This window comes from Phocoena phocoena, chromosome 2, assembly GCF_963924675.1.
Source record: "Phocoena phocoena chromosome 2, mPhoPho1.1, whole genome shotgun sequence".
NCBI lineage: Eukaryota > Metazoa > Chordata > Mammalia > Artiodactyla > Phocoenidae > Phocoena > Phocoena phocoena.
In genome coordinates this window covers 74,358,561-74,378,687 of record NC_089220.1, presented here as the reverse complement: position 1 = coordinate 74,378,687, position 20,127 = coordinate 74,358,561, and the positions used below count along the sequence as shown (strand labels likewise).

Sequence of the window (20,127 nt, the reverse complement as noted above, 5' to 3'; positions counted from 1 at the left end):
TGAGCTGTGAGCATGAGCCCCGCCTCTCTGCCCATCTCAGCTTATGCTCCCCTCACCTTACTCCTCCCTATGAAGCCCTTTGCTCTGCCCTCCACCTCCTGGCCTTTTCCTATTTATCTTCCAACCACCCATCCTTGTTTTTTATACCACTCAGAGGGTAAGAAAATTCTAGGAACCCTAAGACTAACCCTCTCCACCTCCACTCGCTGCCTGGGGCCCAGCTCTACAGCGACTGACACCAGCAGTGAGCACCAAGCCTTCTTACTCACCGCCAGGCCGGAAGTCATGAGCCCGCTGGGCCCTGCAGCTGAGAAACTTCCCATTTATGGAGTACTCACAGAGCACTAATCACAGAAGCAGACTGTCCCTGGTGAAACACTCCTGCCCTCCATCCTCCACCCTACCAGGCATTTTCAGTCTGTCCTAGGCAAGACAGATGAACTCACAGCCAGGATGCCTCAAAGCGGGCAAAGATGCGTCCAGAGAAAAATCATAATCATTCAGGGTGTGAAGATGCTAGCATCACCTTGGCCAGATCCAAGAGGTCTTCCTGGAAGAGGGCCCAAACTAGATCCTAAAGAATGCTGTCAGTAGTTGGTATAGAACTGTGAATTTTAGGCGGGGTGAGAGTCCATACAATAAGCAAACTAAGGGGACAGTAAGGGCTAGGGCTGTAAGAGGGACCCTGGACTTCCTGAGAAAGGGGCGCAGGAGCACAAGCAATAGCCAGAGCCATAGAGCTGGAGAGGGTGACGGAGGAGGGGGGAATGATCTGTGAGAAATGTTGGGACCCAGCCTGTGGTAAGCAAGCTGACAGAGCGGTCCCAGAGTTTAAAAGGAAAATCAGCCGGGACAAAGGATTTAGAAAGAGCCTGTGGGAGTGGGTGTGATGCCCACAGGAGCAGAGCTGAGGCATTCCCTAACAATCAGTTCCCGGAGAAAGGGCTCCCCCTTAGGCTCCCTTACCCTTCCTGCCTGGCCCGGCCTACCCCCACCTCCCTGGTGGAGGGTCCCTGTTGATGACACACTGCCAGCATCCTCACACCCAGCACTAATTGCATACCGTTCCCTCTCCCAGCGAGCAGGAGCCTACGGAAGTGGCCGAGGGGACATGGTACAGTCCTGGGACACCGGCATCTTGGCTTGGGGAAGACTCAAGCACCTTTCACTCCACGCCCTCTCCAGAGATTGGGGAAGGGGCTCCAGAGATTCTCATCCTTGCTTGCTGTTCTCCCACCGGGCCTCCCTTCCCCAGTGTAAACAATCACTGGGTCCCACCAGCGTTAGGCCCAGTGAAAACAGTGAGGCAGGGAATGTTGATTTCCCCTCCCATGCCTCTCCATCACCTGGCCTCTGCCTCTCCCTGCTCCTCTCCTTCTCCATAGCCAGCTCGAAACCTTCAGCCTGATTTCCTCATCGTCCTGCTCCAGACCTTTTACCTCCTAGGGGTATTTGAAACTTGAAAGTGGACAGAGATTTAAGGTAGAAGAATGTTCCTCATGGTGGAACGCTTCAGAATGCTGGAGGGAGGACTTGAAGGTAGAGTTCACTAGGAAGCCCTGTGCATGTAGATTTATGGGCCTGAAAGAAGATTCCTCTAGGTGCTGGGTGTGTGATCTACGAGGTGCAAGCAGTAACACCGTTTTTGTCAACCACAGTGAAGCCCCAGGTGGCGGGGAGAGGGGACTGACCTTGTACAGGCAGAATGGGGGAACTAAGATAGAGGGTCTTACCCAGGCAAGGGTGGGGCACTAGGGGGCTGTCACCCAAGTTATTTTCACCACGGCCCAAGGAAAAAGAAATGAGGCGACTTCAGATCCTATCAGGATAGACACCACTGTCCAAGGTGCCCAGTATCGGAGGTGTGGGACTCATGCAAAGGCCCTTGGTGGGGAGGAGGGAGGTGATCTCAGTTATGAGATGGGGATCAGGCTGAAAATCTGAGCAGATACCAGAATTCGGTCCTTAAGGAGCAGAATCTGGGCCTGAACCAAGCTCCAGGCCATGCTGGGAGGGGAAAGAGACCCCCAGCCACACAGCCTGAGACTGTGGGAGCACCAAATTGTTGGGCAACCTGCTGAGTGCCAAACCCTTTATCACACGTAGCTAACCCTCACAACAAGGCTGTGCTGTGGGCATCACAGCCCCAATTCACAGGCTCATGAGCAGCTTCAGAGGAATACTGCTCCAGTCTCTACTGAGAGGCAGACTTAAATCTGGATCAGCTCGGTTCCAAATCTCAGTCTGTCCCACTATTACACAGGACCTCCAATTCCTGAGGGAGCCTTGACCTGGGCAAGTGTACAGCCTCTTACCAGTGGGACAAGAGAGATGGTGGTTCAAGATGAAACCAAGCATGCATCTGTGGCCTAAGGCTGGATTGAGGGCAGGCAGAAGTCATGGTCAAGAATCTTCGCTGGGGTCTCCAGCCACTGACACTCTTATCTAGTATCATAGAAATGAATTCTACCACCTAAATGAGTTTTCCAGAAACATAAAGCTCAACCCTTTACAATTTAAAACTTTTAAAAAACTCATTCTGGAAGGAAATCACTCTAAAACATTACACTCGTCTTCAGCCCATCTGCACTATAAATCCTTCTGGATAGCTGAGGATCATTCATAGACACCAAAAACCTCGGCAGCAGTGTTTTCAGAAGCTGTAACAGCGTCAGAAAAGCTATTTGCCTTAATGCCAGATGACCTTGGACCACTTTTTAAATGCTTATGACTGCTTTAAAAGTTTTCTGTGATATTGCTTCCCTTGCTACCAAGCTATCAGGGGTCACTAGCTGCTATAAATGTGCTTCTCATCTTTGAGCACAGGAACACACATGGACACATTAAAATTGTGAATAAAGTAAGAACAAGTAGGCTGTGACTGAGGACTGTAGAGTCCGTCCAGTGAGTGAAGCACATGAAGACTGTAGCTGCTTAAGAGTTCTTTCTGCTCCCTCTAGACCCCACAATGTTACCCTGTAGTTGACCTCCACATAAGTGAAGCGTCACTGCACTAGTAATCCCTAGATCACTATTTGCTTCTTCAATTGGAAAAGTCCACTGAAGATCGCAATATAGGTTGTCCCCAATAACAGGAGACAGCTGGAATATTTAAGACAAGGAAGGTAGCATAGCATAGAGACGAAAAACAGTCTGTGGCATTGGAAAGATCTGGGTGGGAATCCTGGTGTCCCCATTTTCCAGCTGCATGATTGATTTGGGGCACAGGCCACTGACCCACCACTCTGAGCCTCAGGGTCATGAGGATGAAAGGAGAGAATGCAGGAAGGTGCTTAGCACAGCATCTGGCAAACATGGGGTGAGAAGGGGCCAGGAAACCGGAATGTGTGTTTGGGTCCTTGGGGGCACCGGGAAGACAAGAGTGGGAGCCTGCAGGGAAAGGGACCGGGCAGAAAAGGAGCAGTAAAGGAGCCCCGCTATCCTGGCTTCCCCCCTGCCCCAGAGGTAGGTGTCATTGTGTGTCTGCCCTGTGTAGCCCAGAAGGCCTGGGGCTGCCCCAGAGAGCACTGAGAGGGGGGCTGGCACCTGCACTGGGGATTGGGAACTTCTTCTAGAGGGCTAGCTGTCTCTTCTCCCCTTTTTCCTGCTCTGATTAACACGAGGTTGGTGGGCCAGGCAGGGAGGGAGAGATGGGGAAGAAGTCCCCACAATGGTTTGTACCCACCTGAACCTAGTGAAAAAATGAAGCTGCCAAACAAAGCAGCCATGTCTCCTTCCTCAAAGCCCCCATCTGCCTAGGGGCCAGGCTGGGAAATGGGTACTGCTGTGGGCCTTAGCCCAGAAGGGGTAATATGGGGAAGAGGGGGTGGCAGAGAAGCTTGGTGGCGGGGTGGCTGTCCTCCTGTCGCTGCGTCTTTTTTGGTTTCTTCCTTTAGCCCCTCCATTTAGCTACTGAGCTCCCACTCTGGGCTGAACACTGGGCTAAGGGGCTGGGATACGGAGACAAATCACACATAGTCCTGGCTCCTGGAGAAAGACCACCCAGGCCCTGGGTCCTTGCCTCCTCCCATCCTCAGCTCCCTTGCCCACTGACCCCTCACCCCACTTCTCTGAACCCGTCTCTTCTGCCCCTCTGACTTTGTTCTGTTCGTGTCTTAACCAGACTCCGCAGTGTGTGTGCTCCCAGAGGGAAGCGACGCAAAGGGGGCGGGGGGGGGGGGGGGGGGGGGGGCAGAAAGGAGGGAATCCCGCTGACATCACGGCTCATTAGCATATGTGACCTCATCAGGGGGTGGGACTGTTTCCCCAGGTGTCTAGGGGGAGGGCATGGGGGGTGGTATTTAAAGGGAAAAGCTGACAGTGCTGCTGAGTGAGGGAGCGGGTGCTGCAAACCGCCAGGCTGCACACGCACACGCACACCGATGCACACGGACCTCGACACCGACATGGACACGGACACAGAAACCACAGCACTCTGCCCCGCCAGCAGCCACCGGGCCTCCCCGCCAGGGACGCCCACACCAGGTGAGGGCTGAGCTGGCAGGTGCTGGCTGCAACCAAGGCGGTGGGAGCTGAAGCTTTGGTGGGGAGGTCAGAACTAGGGGTTGAAGGAGCTCGAACGCAAACAGCAAGAGGGCAAGAGCAACTCAGGAAGTGGGGAAGCCTCCTGCCCACACTAGGACTGGGGCTCGTATGAGGTGGGGGGCTAGGGGGCAGAGGTGGGCTGCCTAAATGTCCCCTCACCCATCACCCAGGGCTTCCCTGGGGAAACTGGTACTTAGCCCCTAGGTCTGCCTCATTCCCAAGAGGTTGGGACGGGCAGGAGGGAAGGGGGAAAGACAAGGGGCAGCCCACAAGCCTGGGAATCACGGGCAGGGGGCTACCCTGGGGAACTGTTTTGAGGGTTTCTCTGGCTCCTGGAGGCCCTGGCTGCCAGTCAAGTATTGATCCTGGGCTATTTCCAGCCTCTCTCTATCCCCCTTTGTTATGTCTGTGGTTCCTCCTCCAGTTACCCTGGCCCGTGCATTGTCACTCTCCCTGCTCCTGCTCTCTCGCTATTTCTCCTCCTCCCTCCCTCTCTCTCTCCCTCAGCCTCACGACGAACACAATATTCTGTCAGACTCACAGGGACAGCCAGGGGTGCAGAAGGATTCTCACACACAGACATGCATTGGGGGATGCTTACCTACAGGGCCATGGGAAGAGGCAGCCCCTTTAACACACCCATGGAGACCCAACACACACATCTCAGTGAGCAAAGGCCCTTCCCTGGGAACAGGCTCCCCACAAAGTTTTTGACTCTGTCAGTACCCAACCTCAGAACCTGTGCAGGGATCATCAGTGTAGGAAGCAGGAGGGGGCAGGGCCTCCCGGTGGAAGGAGGGGCAGCCCCCGGCCAGAGGCCTAGTCTGGGGGTGTGCCTGTGTGTGTGAAGTGTGAGTGGGTGTGCAAGCCTGCACACAGGTGCCTCCCTGCATGGGGCATGTTTTGAACGGATTGTGGCTGGAACCACACTGGGCAAGCCTTCAGGTCAGCCCCTGGGAGCCCCACCAGTTCAGGCTTCTGGTGGAGTTCAGTGGAAGAAGGTCGAACCAAAGATTCTCAGCTCCTTCTGGGTCACGGTCATCGACTGGGCCTCTGAGCCTGGAGCAGCCAGGACTGAGTCCTCTGCAGGTGTCTAGGCCTACCCCACTCATAGCTTCCTTCTCTTTGCTCCCCCCCAGAAGCAGATGCTTCACTGCTGAAGAAGCCAGAGAAACTGTTGGCAGGGTTGGACTGGGGTGGGCCACCCCCTGCCCCAGGGGCCCCCAGACGAAGAGGAAGTATGCCTGTCCCCTACAAGCACCAGCTGCGGCGGGCCCAGGCTGTAGATGAACTTGACTGGCCACCTCAAGCCTCATCCTCTGGCTCCTCTGACTCCCTGGGCTCAGGGGAGGCAGCCCCCACCCAAAAGGATGGCATCTTCAAGGTCATGCTGGTGGGGGAGAGCGGCGTGGGCAAGAGCACCCTAGCAGGCACTTTCGGTGGTCTCCAGGGAGACAGTGCTCACGAGCTGGAGAACCCAGGTATTTGGGGGAGCCCTGCAAGAATTGAGGGTGCCTCTGGAGCCCTAGTCAGGGATGGAAGAGCTCAAGGCATGAACAGTCCTGGAGGCCAGAACCTAAGAGAAACTGTTTCAATGCTTTCTGTGGCAACCTCCCTGGAGGGGGTCCCTGGTGCTGGGATCTAAAGCATCCCTGGTTACCAGGTCTAACAGGTGTTGGGGAGCCTCCTAATGGGCTCTATTCCCTGTCCCTATTTCCCAACAGAGGACACCTATGAGAGACGCATCATGGTGGATAAGGAGGAAGTGACTCTAGTTGTTTATGACATCTGGGAACAGGTGAGAACTAAGATGTGGCTGCAAGCAGGTGATGAAACCTGGGAGAGCTGAGGAGGGGCAAAGTATGGCTGAAGGCTGAAGGCTGGTGGGACTACAGCCCCTGGTTTTAACATGTAGTGGAACCTGACCTTTCATATATATTGTCTCAGAGAGCAAAGGCTCACACCTATGCACACACCATGGTATTGAGAGCTGCTGTCTGGTTTCCAGGATCTTCTGACCCAGAGGAAAGTTAGGATCTGGATTCGACAAACCCTGCAACTGCAAGCCAGGCTGAACACCCTGAAACTGACCCCCTCTGTACATTTTTCAGCCTAGAAGATCCTGATCTGAGAGGACATAAGCTCAGAGCTCTGTAATGTCAGGGAAGGGGAAAAAAGTGAGGACTTGTGAATATTTGGACATAAATGATTACTTTGCAGAAACGAGAGGCCAGATTACACACACTTGAATAGCATTCATTTTTTAAGAGCTTAAGCATAAGAAAGTAGGATGGGCTACCCTAGTCTAGGATCCTATGTCCCCCATTCGCCCATGTGGAGCTCACATTACAAACTTCTCCCTCCTCCACAAACGCACCCCGAGTATGGAGATTCTGCCATTAACTAGCTCTGTGTCCTAAGCAGGTGGCTTCTCCCTCACATCCTGGCTCCTCATCCTTGAGGTGTAAGGTGCTGGGCAGGTTCTCCCATGCCTCCAGCCCTGACATTCCACGACTCTCTGCCCATCTGCAGGGGGATGCAGGGGGGTGGCTGCAGGACCACTGCCTTCAGACAGGGGATGCCTTTCTCATCGTCTTCTCGGTCACCGATCGACAAAGCTTCTCCAAAGTTCCAGAGACCCTACTACGGCTCAGGGCTGGGAGGCCCCAACATGACCTGCCTGTCATCCTCGTTGGAAACAAGAGTGACCTGGCCCGCTCCCGGGAGGTCTCACTGGAGGGTGAGTACCCTGAACCTCATCCATGTTTGCAATCTCAGGGAACCCTCTCCCTTCCAGGACACTTCTCCATAAGGCCTTTTAACCTCCTGGGTGCACAAAATTGCAGTTAGTCCCAGGCTAGGGGCAGACTCTCAATGCCCACGCCTAGGACCCCGAGACTCCCTTCTCCTCCCCCTCACCTCTTCTCAAGGCCCCTTTCTTCCTCCCCCTCCACACCACCACCGCCCTCCACTTAATCCCTGCTTGTTCTATCAGTTGCAAGAGATCCATTTGCCCCAATCCCTTTCCACTGCACGCCCTGGGCCCCCCAGGCCCAGCCTCGCCCGTCCCCGGGCCCAGCGCAGCCCCGTGGGCGGGCGGGCGGGGGCCTGAACACGTCCCTTCCTGCAGAGGGCCGCCATCTGGCAGGGACACTGAGCTGCAAGCACATCGAGACGTCGGCCGCGCTGCACCACAACACGCGGGAGCTCTTCGAGGGAGCGGTGCGCCAGATCCGGCTGCGGCGGGGCCCAAACCGCGCTGGGGGCCCGCAGCCCGAGTGGGGCAGGCCCGAGGGCCCCGCGCCGCCCACGCGCCGCGAGAGCCTCACCAAGAAGGCCAAGCGCTTCCTTGCCAACCTGGTGCCGCGCAACACCAAGTTCTTCAAGCAGCGCTCCAGGTCGTGTCACGACCTCTCCGTTCTCTGAGCCGCGGTCGCCATGGTCACCGCGGTCGCCATGGTCACCGCGGTCGCCATGGTCACCGCGGTCGCCATGGTCACCGCGCCCTCCGCTCGCCCCCTCGCCCCGCCCCGCCCCCGTCCGGCTTCCTCTGTGAAGACAGTCTAGGAAACCAGAAACTCCCGGGACGCCCCGGTGTGACTACGGGAGCCGGGCCCCCCGCCCCCAGACCCCGGCGGGCGTCGCCCCACCCGCTCCGCGCGCTCTCCGGTTACCTCCCGGCCTCGGGGCTCCTGGAAGGCGAGGACGCTGACCCGCGGGGGTCGTGCAGCGGCTGTTGGGCGGGGCGGCTTCCGGCGGGCGGGGAGGAAAGTAGTTCTGCGAGGTATTGTGTTTTTTTGTTAATTCACGCTTGACCACCTCTCCCGTAAAGAGATGCTAAAAGCAAGAACTGGAAAAGTGCTTTGTAAACTCCTTTACAGTTTTCCACCTTTGTACTCAGCGCGAATATGCCTCAACTTTAAGAGATCCTTAAAGGTAAAGACACGGAGCCGCTTCTTTGAGACTTTACTAAAGCGTCCTGGCTCTGATCTGCTGCACTTGTGCACTTTGCCTTTAAGAAGTTCTTAAAGGCAAGGGCCTGGAAGCGCTGTTCTTCTGAATTGTGATTTACCACGGCACTTCCCCTTTAAGGTTATTAAGGGGAAGGTGTGCAGAGACTTGCCTGAAGAGCTGAGCGGTGGCAATCCGCCTTTAGCCAGGTCCCAGGAGGCACCAGCAAGGGAGCCACCCTTCCCTTTTCAATAAAGAATTTTTCTACTGCACTTGCTTACTTTGACTCTCTGTTCTCAAAGCCCCCCCCCCACGGAAGGGATGGGTGGATTTATGTTCCTTGCTCCTCTGAGCCTGAGTTTTCTTGTCTGTAACGGTTCTAGGGAGACTCCGGAACTGACTTAGTTCTGGAGTAGTCATAACAAGGGGCAAAAGGCCCCTAAAGATTACGGAGCCCAACTTGTCCCTTTGCCAATGAAAAAACAGGCCTGGAGAGGAGCAGGGACCCGTTAGAATTAATTTGGTAACTCAGTGAGCAGGTCCCCATCACCTTACCCCTTACCGGCAAGGAGCCCACTGGAGGCTACATTTTTTTTTTTTTTTTTTTTTTTTTTTTGCGGTACGTGGGCCTCTCACCGCTGTGGCTTCTCCCGCCGCGGAGCACAGGCTCCGGACGCGCAGGCTCAGCGGCCATGGCCTACGGACCCAGCCGCTCCGCAGCATGTGGGATCCTCCCGGACCGGGGCACGAACCCGCGTCCCCCGCATCGGCAGGCGGACTCTCAACCACTGCGCCACCAAGGAAGCCCTGGAAGCTACATTTTGCGCCTAGAAGTACACTCAGCTGTGGCCTGGGCTGCTTCAAGGTGGAGCCACATCCAACAGGGAGGCCCATCAGCTGGGGCGTGATAGGGTTGGCCTGCACCTCCCCAGCTGTCACCTGCAAGGTCCCTGTGAGAACTGAAGCTGTCAGTGCCTCCCCTGGGGACGCCCACGCCTGCTGCTGCCTGAGCTAAGAGTCTGAACAAAGAGAGCAGAGGCAGCAGTTCCCCTCACCCCTAGACATACAATACAGCTACCTGAGCACCTGAGGGCCAGGCCTCCACTCTACCCCACCCAGTTTCCCAGAACTCGATGGAAAGAGGGATGAGATGTCTCCTGAGTCCTTGCAGCTGGGGAGGAGCCAAGGGGGACCAGCCCAGCACAGGTGGTGAGATGATGATATGAATAATGACACTATCCTTAGGACTTCACTTATCTCAATTCTTTAATGACTATATGGTGTCACTACCTTTTACTGTGGAAGAAACAAAGTAACTTGCCTGAGGTCAATAAGCAATAGAGCTGGGATTGCACTCTCGTCTTCTTGATACTTAATGGTGATTGTATCCAGCCTTGCATCTGAGGTACCCCTTCAGTGAGGATGAGGGGAAGAGGGAGAGGGACAGTAGAAAGAATGCAGGGGACACTATGGGCAGAGCCATGGGCAGTGGCTGTGGTAAAAGGGCCAGAGAAATTACACGGCTATAGTAGCGTAAGCCAGCTCTAAACTCTGGAGACCAGGAACAGCGGCAGTGCAAATTGTAAACTGCAGGAAAACACACTGGGCGCGTTAAGGGACCAGATGGTCCTACAGTTGCGTTGAAATCTCAGGGACGTGAAGAGGAGGGCTAAGAGATGAGCACTGAAAAGAAGTTTGGGAGCCCTATTGCAAAGGACCTTAAATGCCAGGCAAAGGAGTTTGTGCCCAATTCTGTAGGCAGTGAGAGTCACTGAAGGGTTTTGAGTGTGTAAGTGACATGATGGGGCTGGTCCTTTGGGAAGGGGAGGCAAGGAGATGGACTGAAGCAGCAGAGGCAAGGCCTGAAGAGATGAGTTTAGGGGACAATCACAGAAATACACATGGAAGGTAATGAAGGACCACACTGAGGGAGATGGCAGTGGGAAAGGAGAGGCGGCATGGAACTTAGAGTCAGAATCTGTGCGACTTGCAACTAAGTGGTTGGGTATAAAGACAGGGAGAAGTTGCAGGTGATGGGAGGATGGTGAGGAACTGGGTTAGGGGGCAGGGGAGGTAGCCGGTAAATGTCTCCATTTTGGAGATTCTTGAGTTTGAGACGCTCAGAAATACATCCCTGGACAGTTGAGTCTGAAATTCAGAACAAGTTAGGGCAAGAGACACAGATAGGAGAATAATTGCCATACCAATGGTAGGAGAAAAGCCAGAGGAAAGGATGAGATGCAGGGCAGTCACACAGGGCCCCATGCTTAGTTTAATGCTCTGCTGTCACTTGAACGAGGCTCCTTGAAGAAGGAACCCTGCATTTTCATTTTGCACCAGGGACCCACTAAGGGAGAGACTAAGAGGGTGCAATACAGGCTGGGATCCTTAGCCTCAAACCACACATGGGTTTTAGGGGTCTGTGATTCTTGTGAAATGGTACAATCTGATGCGTTTGTGCAGTCATGCATTTGTCTAATAGGTTCATGAATTTCATCAGATTTCCAAAGGGGTCTGTGACCCAACAAATCACAAGCCAGGATGGTACTGACTGCTGCTGAGAAAGGGAACTGGGTGGGTGGACGACAAGTGTAGGACGTTTACTTTTCACTGCATGCCTTTTTTCTACCTTTTGGGTTTTTAACTATGGCTAAATAACTTTTTAAAATAAATTTATTTATTTTTGGCTGCATTGGGTCTTTGTCGCTGCTCGCGGGCTTTCTCTAGTTGTGGAGAGCGGAGGCTACTCTTTGTTGTGGTGGGCAGGCTTCTCATTGTGGTGGCTTCTCTTGTTGCAAAGCACGGGCTCTAGGCATGCAGGCTTCAGTAGTTGTGGCACGAGGGCTCAGTAGTTGTGGCTCGCAGCCTCAGTAGTTGTGGCACATGGGTTTAGTTGCTCCGCGGCATGTGGGATCTTTCCAGACCAGGGATCGAACCCATGTCCCCTGCACTGGCAGGCGGATTCTTAACCGCTGTGCCACCAGGGAAGTCCCTAAGCTAAATCATTTAAAACAAAACAAAGCTTTGGTGTTCCAGAGAAAGAAGAGGGACCAAAGAGAGAATCCTGGGGACAGGCAGACAAAGAAGGTGGGGATGCAGCTGCCAAAGAAGCAGTGGAGGAACTAGGGTTGAGCTGGTAGTGGCTACTGCCCAGGGAGAAGGGTTTTCTAGAGGAAGAGTACCACCACTGGTCAAATGTGGCAGGAGGGGAGAATGAGGAACCAGAACGCCCAGTGCCTTTCATGTGGCAGAAGTCTAAAGATGATGACGGCAGGACCTCCCCCATGAGGGGAGCCACACACGCCACAAGCTTCCCTCCCCCCAACTCAGCCAGTTCCATCAGCCCGACCCATCTGTGTGTTCCCTCCAGACGCCTACAGGAAAGAGCTCAGAACAGACAGAAGCTGAAGCCCCGCTCCTGCTAGACTTGGGAGAGGTGGGGTCTTCTCTGAGATCCTAGCCACTCTTCTCCCTCCCTCTGATCAAGGCAAAGTAAGCCCAGGCTGCTGATCTGCGCTGGCATGAGACCAGCAAAGGGGCCCGATGCTGAGCTGCCTGTGCCAGGTAAGATCCTCTCTGCCCTCATGCGCCTTTTTTTTTTTTTTTAATAAATTTATTTATTATTTTTGGCTCTGTTGGGTCTTTGTTGCTGCGCGCGGCTTTCTCTAGTTGCCGAGAGCAGGGGCTACTCTTTGTTGCGGTGTGCAGGCTTTTCATTGCGGTAGCCCCTCCTGTTGCAGAGCACGGGCTCTAGGTGCACAGGCTTCAGTAGTTGTGGCATGCGGGCTCCAGAGCGCAGGCTCAGTAGTTGTGGTGCACGGGCTTAGTTGCTCCGGGCATGTGGGATCTTCCCGGACCAGGGCTTGAACCTGGGTTCGAGCAGGCAGATTGGCAGGCGGATTCTTAACCACTGAGTCACCAGGGAAGCCCCGTGCTCCTCTTAACCACTGCAATTTTGACTTGGGGTCTGTGCTCCCTTATCAGCCCAGTCCCTGCCCAACCTCTACTAACCCCATGCCTCCTGGCCCACAAGGCCTCCTCATTGGCCAAGAGCATAGACTGGGTGTTCTCTCCCTGAGAGGCCAGAAGTGAGGCCAGTCCTGTCTTAGAAGTTATCGCTCTGCTCTGGGCCTCCGCTTACAACTGGGCCTTTCTGCCCTGCTGCATCTAACCCTCTTTAGAGACTGGAACAGGGTCTCTCCTCTTCTGAAGGACTGCCGAAGTCATGGAAGGACACTCCGCAAGTCTTCTGCATTAAATCCTCACTCCCAGAAAGTCCACCCATACATACATCTTTTCATTAATCTAATTGTTCCAATCCACATCAGTCTAAGTAAAATCTTCCTGGATGTTTTAATCCTTCAGCTACAAATGCTTGTTGCTCTGCTCAAGTACTGCCATATGCCAGTCACTGTGCTGGGCCCTACAGAGAGAACAAATACAGATAAGGCACTATCCCTGCCCTCAAGCAGCTTACAATTGAGCTGGAGAGACAGGGCAAGTTGGAGGCAGCACTACCATGGCCAAAACAGCAGCAAACTATACCACATTCTGACTAACTGCAAGCTATATCACGTGCTCTAAGAGTCTGAATGGAAGAGACAGAACATTTGGAAGACATGTTTTAGGAACTGGGCCTTGAAGGTTATACAATAGGCTGTAGATAGATGGGGGAAAGAAGGAAAAGAAATGTCTTGCGGCAAAACCACATGAGCAAATGTACAGGAGAAATGGTGGGCAGCCTGCCACATGATGACGTAAAGACCCTCCCTGTACAGAAAGAAGCAAAATTTGGGAGGATGTCAAAGGGTCCCAAAACCAGACAAGAGCATTCTGCTTCTTAGTCCTTTATCACCTGGCGGCTCTCTGATGGAAATACTCAAGGAATTTGAGTCTTGATGTCATGACTCTACAGCTTGGTGGCCTTGTAAACTCAAGGCATGAATATAAATTCAGTGGGGCTGTGTAAGCCTTTTACCTGGCACTCAGGCTATTTTCTGGATGGAAGTCTATGGAGAAAGTCACTCTTAACCTCTCTTGTCTTTCTGAACCTCAGCTCTTCCCAATTATAAAAGGAGAATAAGGGCTTCCCTGGCGGCCCAGTGGTTAGGACTCTGCGCTTCCGGTGGGAACTGAGATCCTGCCTGCCATAAGGCATGGCCAATAAATAGATAAATAAATAAAATGAGGATAATAATACCTATCTTGTAGGATAATCATGAGGACTAGATAAAAATGCAAATATCTTCATGATTATACAAATGAGCAGTGGGAAGTAATGCTTTTTACAAAAATTATTTTTCTTTTTAAAAAAATTTTTATTGGAGTATAGTTGATTTAGAAGCAATGTTTTTCTTTTGTTTTTGTTTTTGTTTGCGGTACGCGGGCCTCTCACTGTTGTGGCCTCTCCCGTTTGCGGAGCACAGGCTCCGGACGCACAGGCTCAGTGGCCATGGCTCACGGGCCTAGCCACTCTGCGGCATGTGGGATCTTCCCGGACCGGGGCACGAACCCGTGTCCCCTGCAGCGGCAGGCGGACTCTCAACCACTGAGCCACCAGGGAAGCCCTAGAAGCAATGTTTTTTTGCAACCTGTGTCTGGTCCCTTATTCAGGCAACCATGCAACATGCTAATCTCTCAAAGCATGGCACCACTCTGGAGATACAAATTTAAGTTGTGGTCCACAAAGTCCAACAGCCTCCCGCAAGACTCACAGGTAACCCATTATCGGATTTCTTGTTTGGGTAGTTTTGGGGGGAAGATTGGCAACTGAAGCCTAAGGATGGTATTATACTACAGTTTCCCATTTTTCTGTTCAAATTACAACTTTAGGCAGAGGACCTGTGCTGAGTTAAAACACTATTCTGAAAGGAAACTGCCAGAGTAGGTAGGGCTAGGCTCTGGAGACCACAAAGACAGGTGCTATAGGAATGCTTGGGGGAGATTAGGGGGGATGCTTGCAAAGGACTATAACAGAGACTGCTCTGGGATTCTCCCTAGCCAGACCAAGCAAAGGGCACTAGGTATCCTGAAGGTACTTGAGGGGCCCACCTTGATTTTCCAAAGCCATCTGGTTGTAACCTGATTATAGAGTTTCAAGTATAAAGAGATTTGACCAGTGGGATTTGTTTTCCTGAAAGGTAGCCTGACTGTGTGTGACCTAGGACCTTGTAAGCCTGGGACTTTAGCCCAGGAACAATGAAGGTTTATTTTCACCATTGCCCCACCATCAGTTCCACCCCTGTAAATCTTGAGCATTCTCAAAGTTGGGGAGGAGAATTAGGTCAGGTAGAAAGTCAAGTATGTAGGCATCCAGAGGAATGGGAAGCTATCAAGTTCTAAGGCCTCTACAGGTTATCATTTCATTGAATCCTCACAACATCCCCAAGACAGGTACTACTGTTATCATCTCCTTTCTAAAAGGGGAGTCTGAGTTAGAGAAGTAACACCTAAGCTTACTCAGCTGGTTTGTGGCAGAAGAGAGATCGGAACCACTTGGTGTTATTCTAGAGTATGATCTTTCTGCTACAGGGTGCAGGTCCCCTGGTTGGGCCCAGGAAGTGGGAGAAGGAGGCTAATTCTCAGCACCATTCATTTTAAACAGGTAGGCTTCAGGATGCTTGAAAGCTGACTCAAGTTCCCATCCTTTCTGGAATATTGGCAAGAGTCTGACAAGTCTCTGATTTCCAAGGTCATTGTTTCCCTCTTGCAATCCAGCACCGACTGGCTCTTTTCCCATCTTCAGGCACCTCATCCACCCACTGCCCTCAAAAATAACTGCTTAATGGGTCTCCAGTAACTCCACCCAACTCCTTAAGGGCTCCTGAGAGCAGATCGTCTCGGAGAGCCAAGAGAACTCATCCAACTTTTTTTTTTTTTTTTTCTTTGCAGTATGCGGGCCTCTCACTGTTGTGGCCTCTCCCATCGCGGAGCACAGGCTCCGGACGCGCAGGCTCAGCAGCCATGGCTCACAGGCCCAGCCGCTCCGCGGCATGTGGGATCCTCCCGGACCGGGGCACGAACCCGCGTCCCCTGCATCGGCAGGCGGACTCTCAACCACTGCGCCACCAGGGAAGCCCTCATCCAACTTTTAAAAGTGATCTTTGATCATCTCTTTCCTTGCCTCCATTTTCCCACACGATCTAAGTTGACTGGTCTGCTTCACCTCACACAGAGCTCTCTCAACCAAGAACACACTTTGAGGGGCTTCCCTGGCGGCGCAGTGGTTAAGAATCCGCCTGCCAATGCAGAAGCCACGGGTTCAAGGCCTGGTCCGGGAAGATCCCACATACTGTGAAGCAACTAAGCCCATGCACCACAACAACTGAGCCTGCGAGCCACAACTACTGAGCCCGCGTGCCACAACTACTGAGCCTGCGTGCTGCAACTGCAAAGGCCTGTGCGCCTAGAGGCTGTGCTCCGCAACAAGAAGCCACTGCAATAAGAAGCCTTCACACCGCAACGAAGACACAATGCAGCCAAAAAAAAAAAAAGAATACACTTTGCGAGCAATCAGTTCTGGATATAAAGTGCAAAAGTTGGGAGGGAAGGGGGGGATATCTGAAGTCAGAAGATTCAGACACACAGCTTCAGATCAGAACTCCTTTCCTGCATTCAGCTCATGACTACTGACTTCACCTGGTTGTCATGGAAACATCAGTCTCTCCTGGTGGCAAGCAGCACTTTAGAAAGCTTCACAGGCTACCATGGTAACACCAAAAAGAGTAAAGCTGCCTCCTCTCTTCGAGCGGTGAGGAAGAAATGGATGAGACTGCTAGGAAAAGCAGGCTAGAAGGGACAGCCTCTGGAAAGCCTGGCTCTGACTTGAACTGAGGGGAATTAATTCAACTCAACAGATATGAAATATGTGCAAACAAAACAGTAATGAATGGGCTTCCCTGGTGGCGCAGGGTTGAGAGTCCGTCTGCCGATGCAGGGGATGCGGGTTCATGCCCCGGTTCGGGAAGATCTCGCATGCCACGGAGCGGCTAGGCCCGTGAGCCATGGCCACTGAGCCTGCGCGTCCGGAGCCTGTGTTCCGCAATGGGAGAGGCCACAACAGTGAGAGGCCCGCGTACAGCAAAAAAAAAAACCCCAGTAATGAAAAAGACACATCTATGACTGGCTTCATCAAGCTATAACCATCTAGTAACAGAGTTTACAAAGAACTGTAAATAAAGTCAGAATAAGACCTACATAGGACCAAGAATACTGAAAAGGAAAATCAACTTCAACTAGGAAATCATCAGTCTTAAAGGACAGGATTTTGACCAGTAGAGAGGGGCAGGAAAAGAGAACAAGACAGTAGACATGGAAGTGGAAGAATTCAGGATATACTGAGAACTATAAGTAAAGAGACAGAAAAAGTGACACTTCCCCATGACTCCAAGGCTTTGGCTTCCACAGTGATGATGAGGCAGGTTAAGATTAAGATCAAGGGATCTGAAGCTAGACTGGACTGAAATCCCAAACTTGCTAACTGCATAATCGGGGGACAAGTTAGTTAACCTTTGGGGTATCAGTTTCCTCATTAACAAAGTAAAGATAATAAAAGAATCTACTTCAGAGGGGTCGTTGTGAGGATTAAACAATTCAATACATATAAAATGATTAGAACAATGCCTAACCCACACCAAATCCTACATAAATGTAAATTCTCATTAATTGTTAACCATTCCACTTTTTGGTGCCAGGATAGCCTCTTCGCACTGTCCAAGTAATACTCCCCCCCACTTTTTTTTTTCCAGTTGCAGCATGCAAGCTTCTTGGTTGCGGCATGCATACAGGATCTAGTTCCCTGACCAGGGATCGAACCTGGGCCCCCCAGCATTGGGAGCGTGGAGTCTTACCCACTGGACCACCAGGGAAATCCCTGTCCAAGTAATACTTCCTGATTCGCACCAGACTCTTTAATAGAAAACAGGGGCTGTGACAGAATACCTCCAAGTTTTTAGCTCATTTCCCTTCCTTATAAGCACCAAGACTAAAGGTTCATAGGTCACAGCCCTGCTTCCACTGGTAGCCCACAGAGCCTAAGAAAGAAGTAGGGTGAATCCCAATGTAAAGAACACAGCAGTTTAAAGAACAGGGAGGAATGCCACTGCCTTAGAAAAGAGAGAAGTGGAGGCTATAAGCCGAAAGTCAGGTGAAAAATCCCATTTAGAATTGAGGACTCGTGGGGAAATTCTAACTGTGCTGGGAACAGACCTGGGCAACAGTCTCATCTCTACTCCCACCTTAGCCACCATGCTCAGGCAGGAGGTTGAGGGAGGCTCCTTTACATTAGGCTGGGCCCAGAGGCTGTTCACTGCCCCTTCTCTCCACTCCAACCACCCTCTACGGAAGGATGAATAATAAGAAGGCACTGAGTCACACGCAGTGACACTGGCTGTTACCCACTAGACGTTGTCACCTTATGTAGGTTAAGACTAGAACAGAAGTTGTCTTTGACATTCCCTTACTTCCACCCTTGTCTCTCTCCCAGCAAAAAGCTACGCAAGGCTCTAAGAACAAGGAGCAAGGAAGAACTGAGGTGGAAGGACCCAAAATGCAGGAAGGCCAAAGCACCTAGGAATGGGAGTATAAGGAAACTGAGCAGTGGTGGGGGCCCACCTGAGGGCAGGAAGCAAGGCCCGGGGGTACCTACAGTTTGAAGATGTTCAAGACTGCCATGAGGAGGCCTGGCCCATAGCGTCAGGAGGATGCATAAAAATAGTCTGCACTGAGGTCAGGTTGCCTTAGCAGCCGTATCAATAACTGCAAGGGACTGGGCCTTAGCCAGCTGCTCCTACCTGAAAATAACGTGGCCTCCTTCCCTTCTCCCAGGTCCAGAGAGCAAATTAGTACAGGGAAGGGGTAGGGGTGACAGTGGGTGAGACTGCAGCAGCCTGGAAGTCCCTCCAGAGTCCCAGTGGCCTTTTAGGCCACAAGTAGGTTTCAGGTACTTAACACTGCAGTGTAAAGAGCAACGTCATAAGCTAACCACTAAAAAACCATCATTGTGCTTAGAAGCCTTAACTGACAAGTTAAAACCTAGCAGCAATTATCCAAATTTTTAGCATGACAATAAACTCTCAACATTCTGTTGCACAGAGACCAGTAAAGAATGGAGGAAGCCCACAGAGCCCTGTCCCTGAACTTCAGACCTTCTCCTTTTGGTTGGTCCCTAGTTGGTGAGCCAGGCTCTGGACTAGCCCCTTGTTCTAAGCCTTACAAAGCAGGCAGAGGAAGGTGTGCCCTCACCTTTGGAAGGGCCATGTGTGGAATACTCAGCTCCCTGGAAATTCATCAATCGGACTCAGGCCTGTGTTATCAAAGCCATTGGAAAGAAGAGTTGGGGGGACTGAAAGGGCAAACAATGACAGACTTAAGGCCTGGGGAGCCCTGATGTATAATGCCCAAACCCCTTTGGATATTGGACTGGATGTCTACTACAAAAAGGTCCAAAGGCGGGTACAGAGCTCAACAAAGTAAGAATGGTGAGCTTAGAAGGCTTCTCTGGTACTTAACCTCCTCAGGATCACGAAACACCCTTAGAGCAAGGTGCAGAATGTGCTACTGTCACACTGCCATCTGGTGGAAAGACAAGATCTGTCCCCAGGCAGAGAGAGGGAGCCTGGAGGTCTGTCCACTAGGCAGGGAGGTTTGGAGATAATCAAGATAAAGACAGAAGGAGACCACGGGGCATAAAGACCACGGGAGTATAAAGCAGATACAGATGGCATGTGTGCCTTTTGTCTGTTTTTCTTTCTAAAGATCAAATATTTAAAAAATTAAAATAAAGGAAAGAAAACTTAATAGCATTACAAATGTTTTATATCCCTAGAACCGTTCGTGGTTTTGGCTCAGGAGAAGTTAACGTCAGACAGACACACCACTGGACCGAGACCACACATGGGCAGCCGCCGCCACAACCGTGGAACCTGCCTTTTGTACGAAGTTTATATATATATATATATATATATTTATATTTATGTACACAGACACAAGGTTATAAAATACAGTGAGAAGGACTCACGTGTGCCCAGCTGGGCTTGAGCCCACAGTCTCCAGAGGCACATGGAAGTGGTGGAGAGAAGCAGCCTCCCCTCCATCCTCCCACCCTGGGCCAAAGGAAGGACGACTACACAAAGGAAGATGGAAGATACCAGAAAGGTACCCCACCTTTCACTGAACTCCCGAATGCCCCTAAGACATCCAAAACGGCTGGCAGGAGAGATCATTCCCACACCTCCCAGCAAGATGATGAGCCCACAGTAGCAGTTCTGGCCCCAAGCTAAGGTTTAAGGCAGGCTTCCCAACACACATGTCTGTGCTATCTTCCAGGGCCCTTGTAGCAGCAAGCCAGCACTTTCAAGGTTCACTCCCTCAAACCCCAAAGTCCTCACAGACCAGAGGTCTTAAAGGTTTTCCGTGACAGACTGTACGGTAAAGGTACAGGCAGGCAAAGAGCGGTTAGTTCCTTCAGTTAATGCCCTATGGCCTTCCCAATGGGGGAGGAATCAAGGAATCAGTAAGAGGTGGTTGTAAAGGGCAAGGAAGGTCATCCCAGGAGACGATAAATACAGAGAAACAGATGTTCAATTCAAGTGCAGATTCTGTTCTCTTCAACTGGCAGCTTTGCTCACCAGA

The 20,127-nt window shown here is 52.0% G+C and overlaps 1 protein-coding gene across 1 annotated transcript; it reads left to right on the top strand.

The window, feature by feature from the left end:
- Positions 1–4,382: 4,382 nt before the first annotated feature.
- On the top strand, positions 4,383–7,971 carry REM2 (RRAD and GEM like GTPase 2). Its single transcript, XM_065872515.1, has 5 exons — positions 4,383–4,485; positions 5,685–6,026; positions 6,270–6,343; positions 7,078–7,285; positions 7,676–7,971. Exons 1-5 carry the CDS (start codon positions 4,383–4,385, stop codon positions 7,969–7,971), a joined length of 1,023 nt encoding a protein of 340 aa, XP_065728587.1.
- Positions 7,972–20,127: the final 12,156 nt, after the last annotated feature.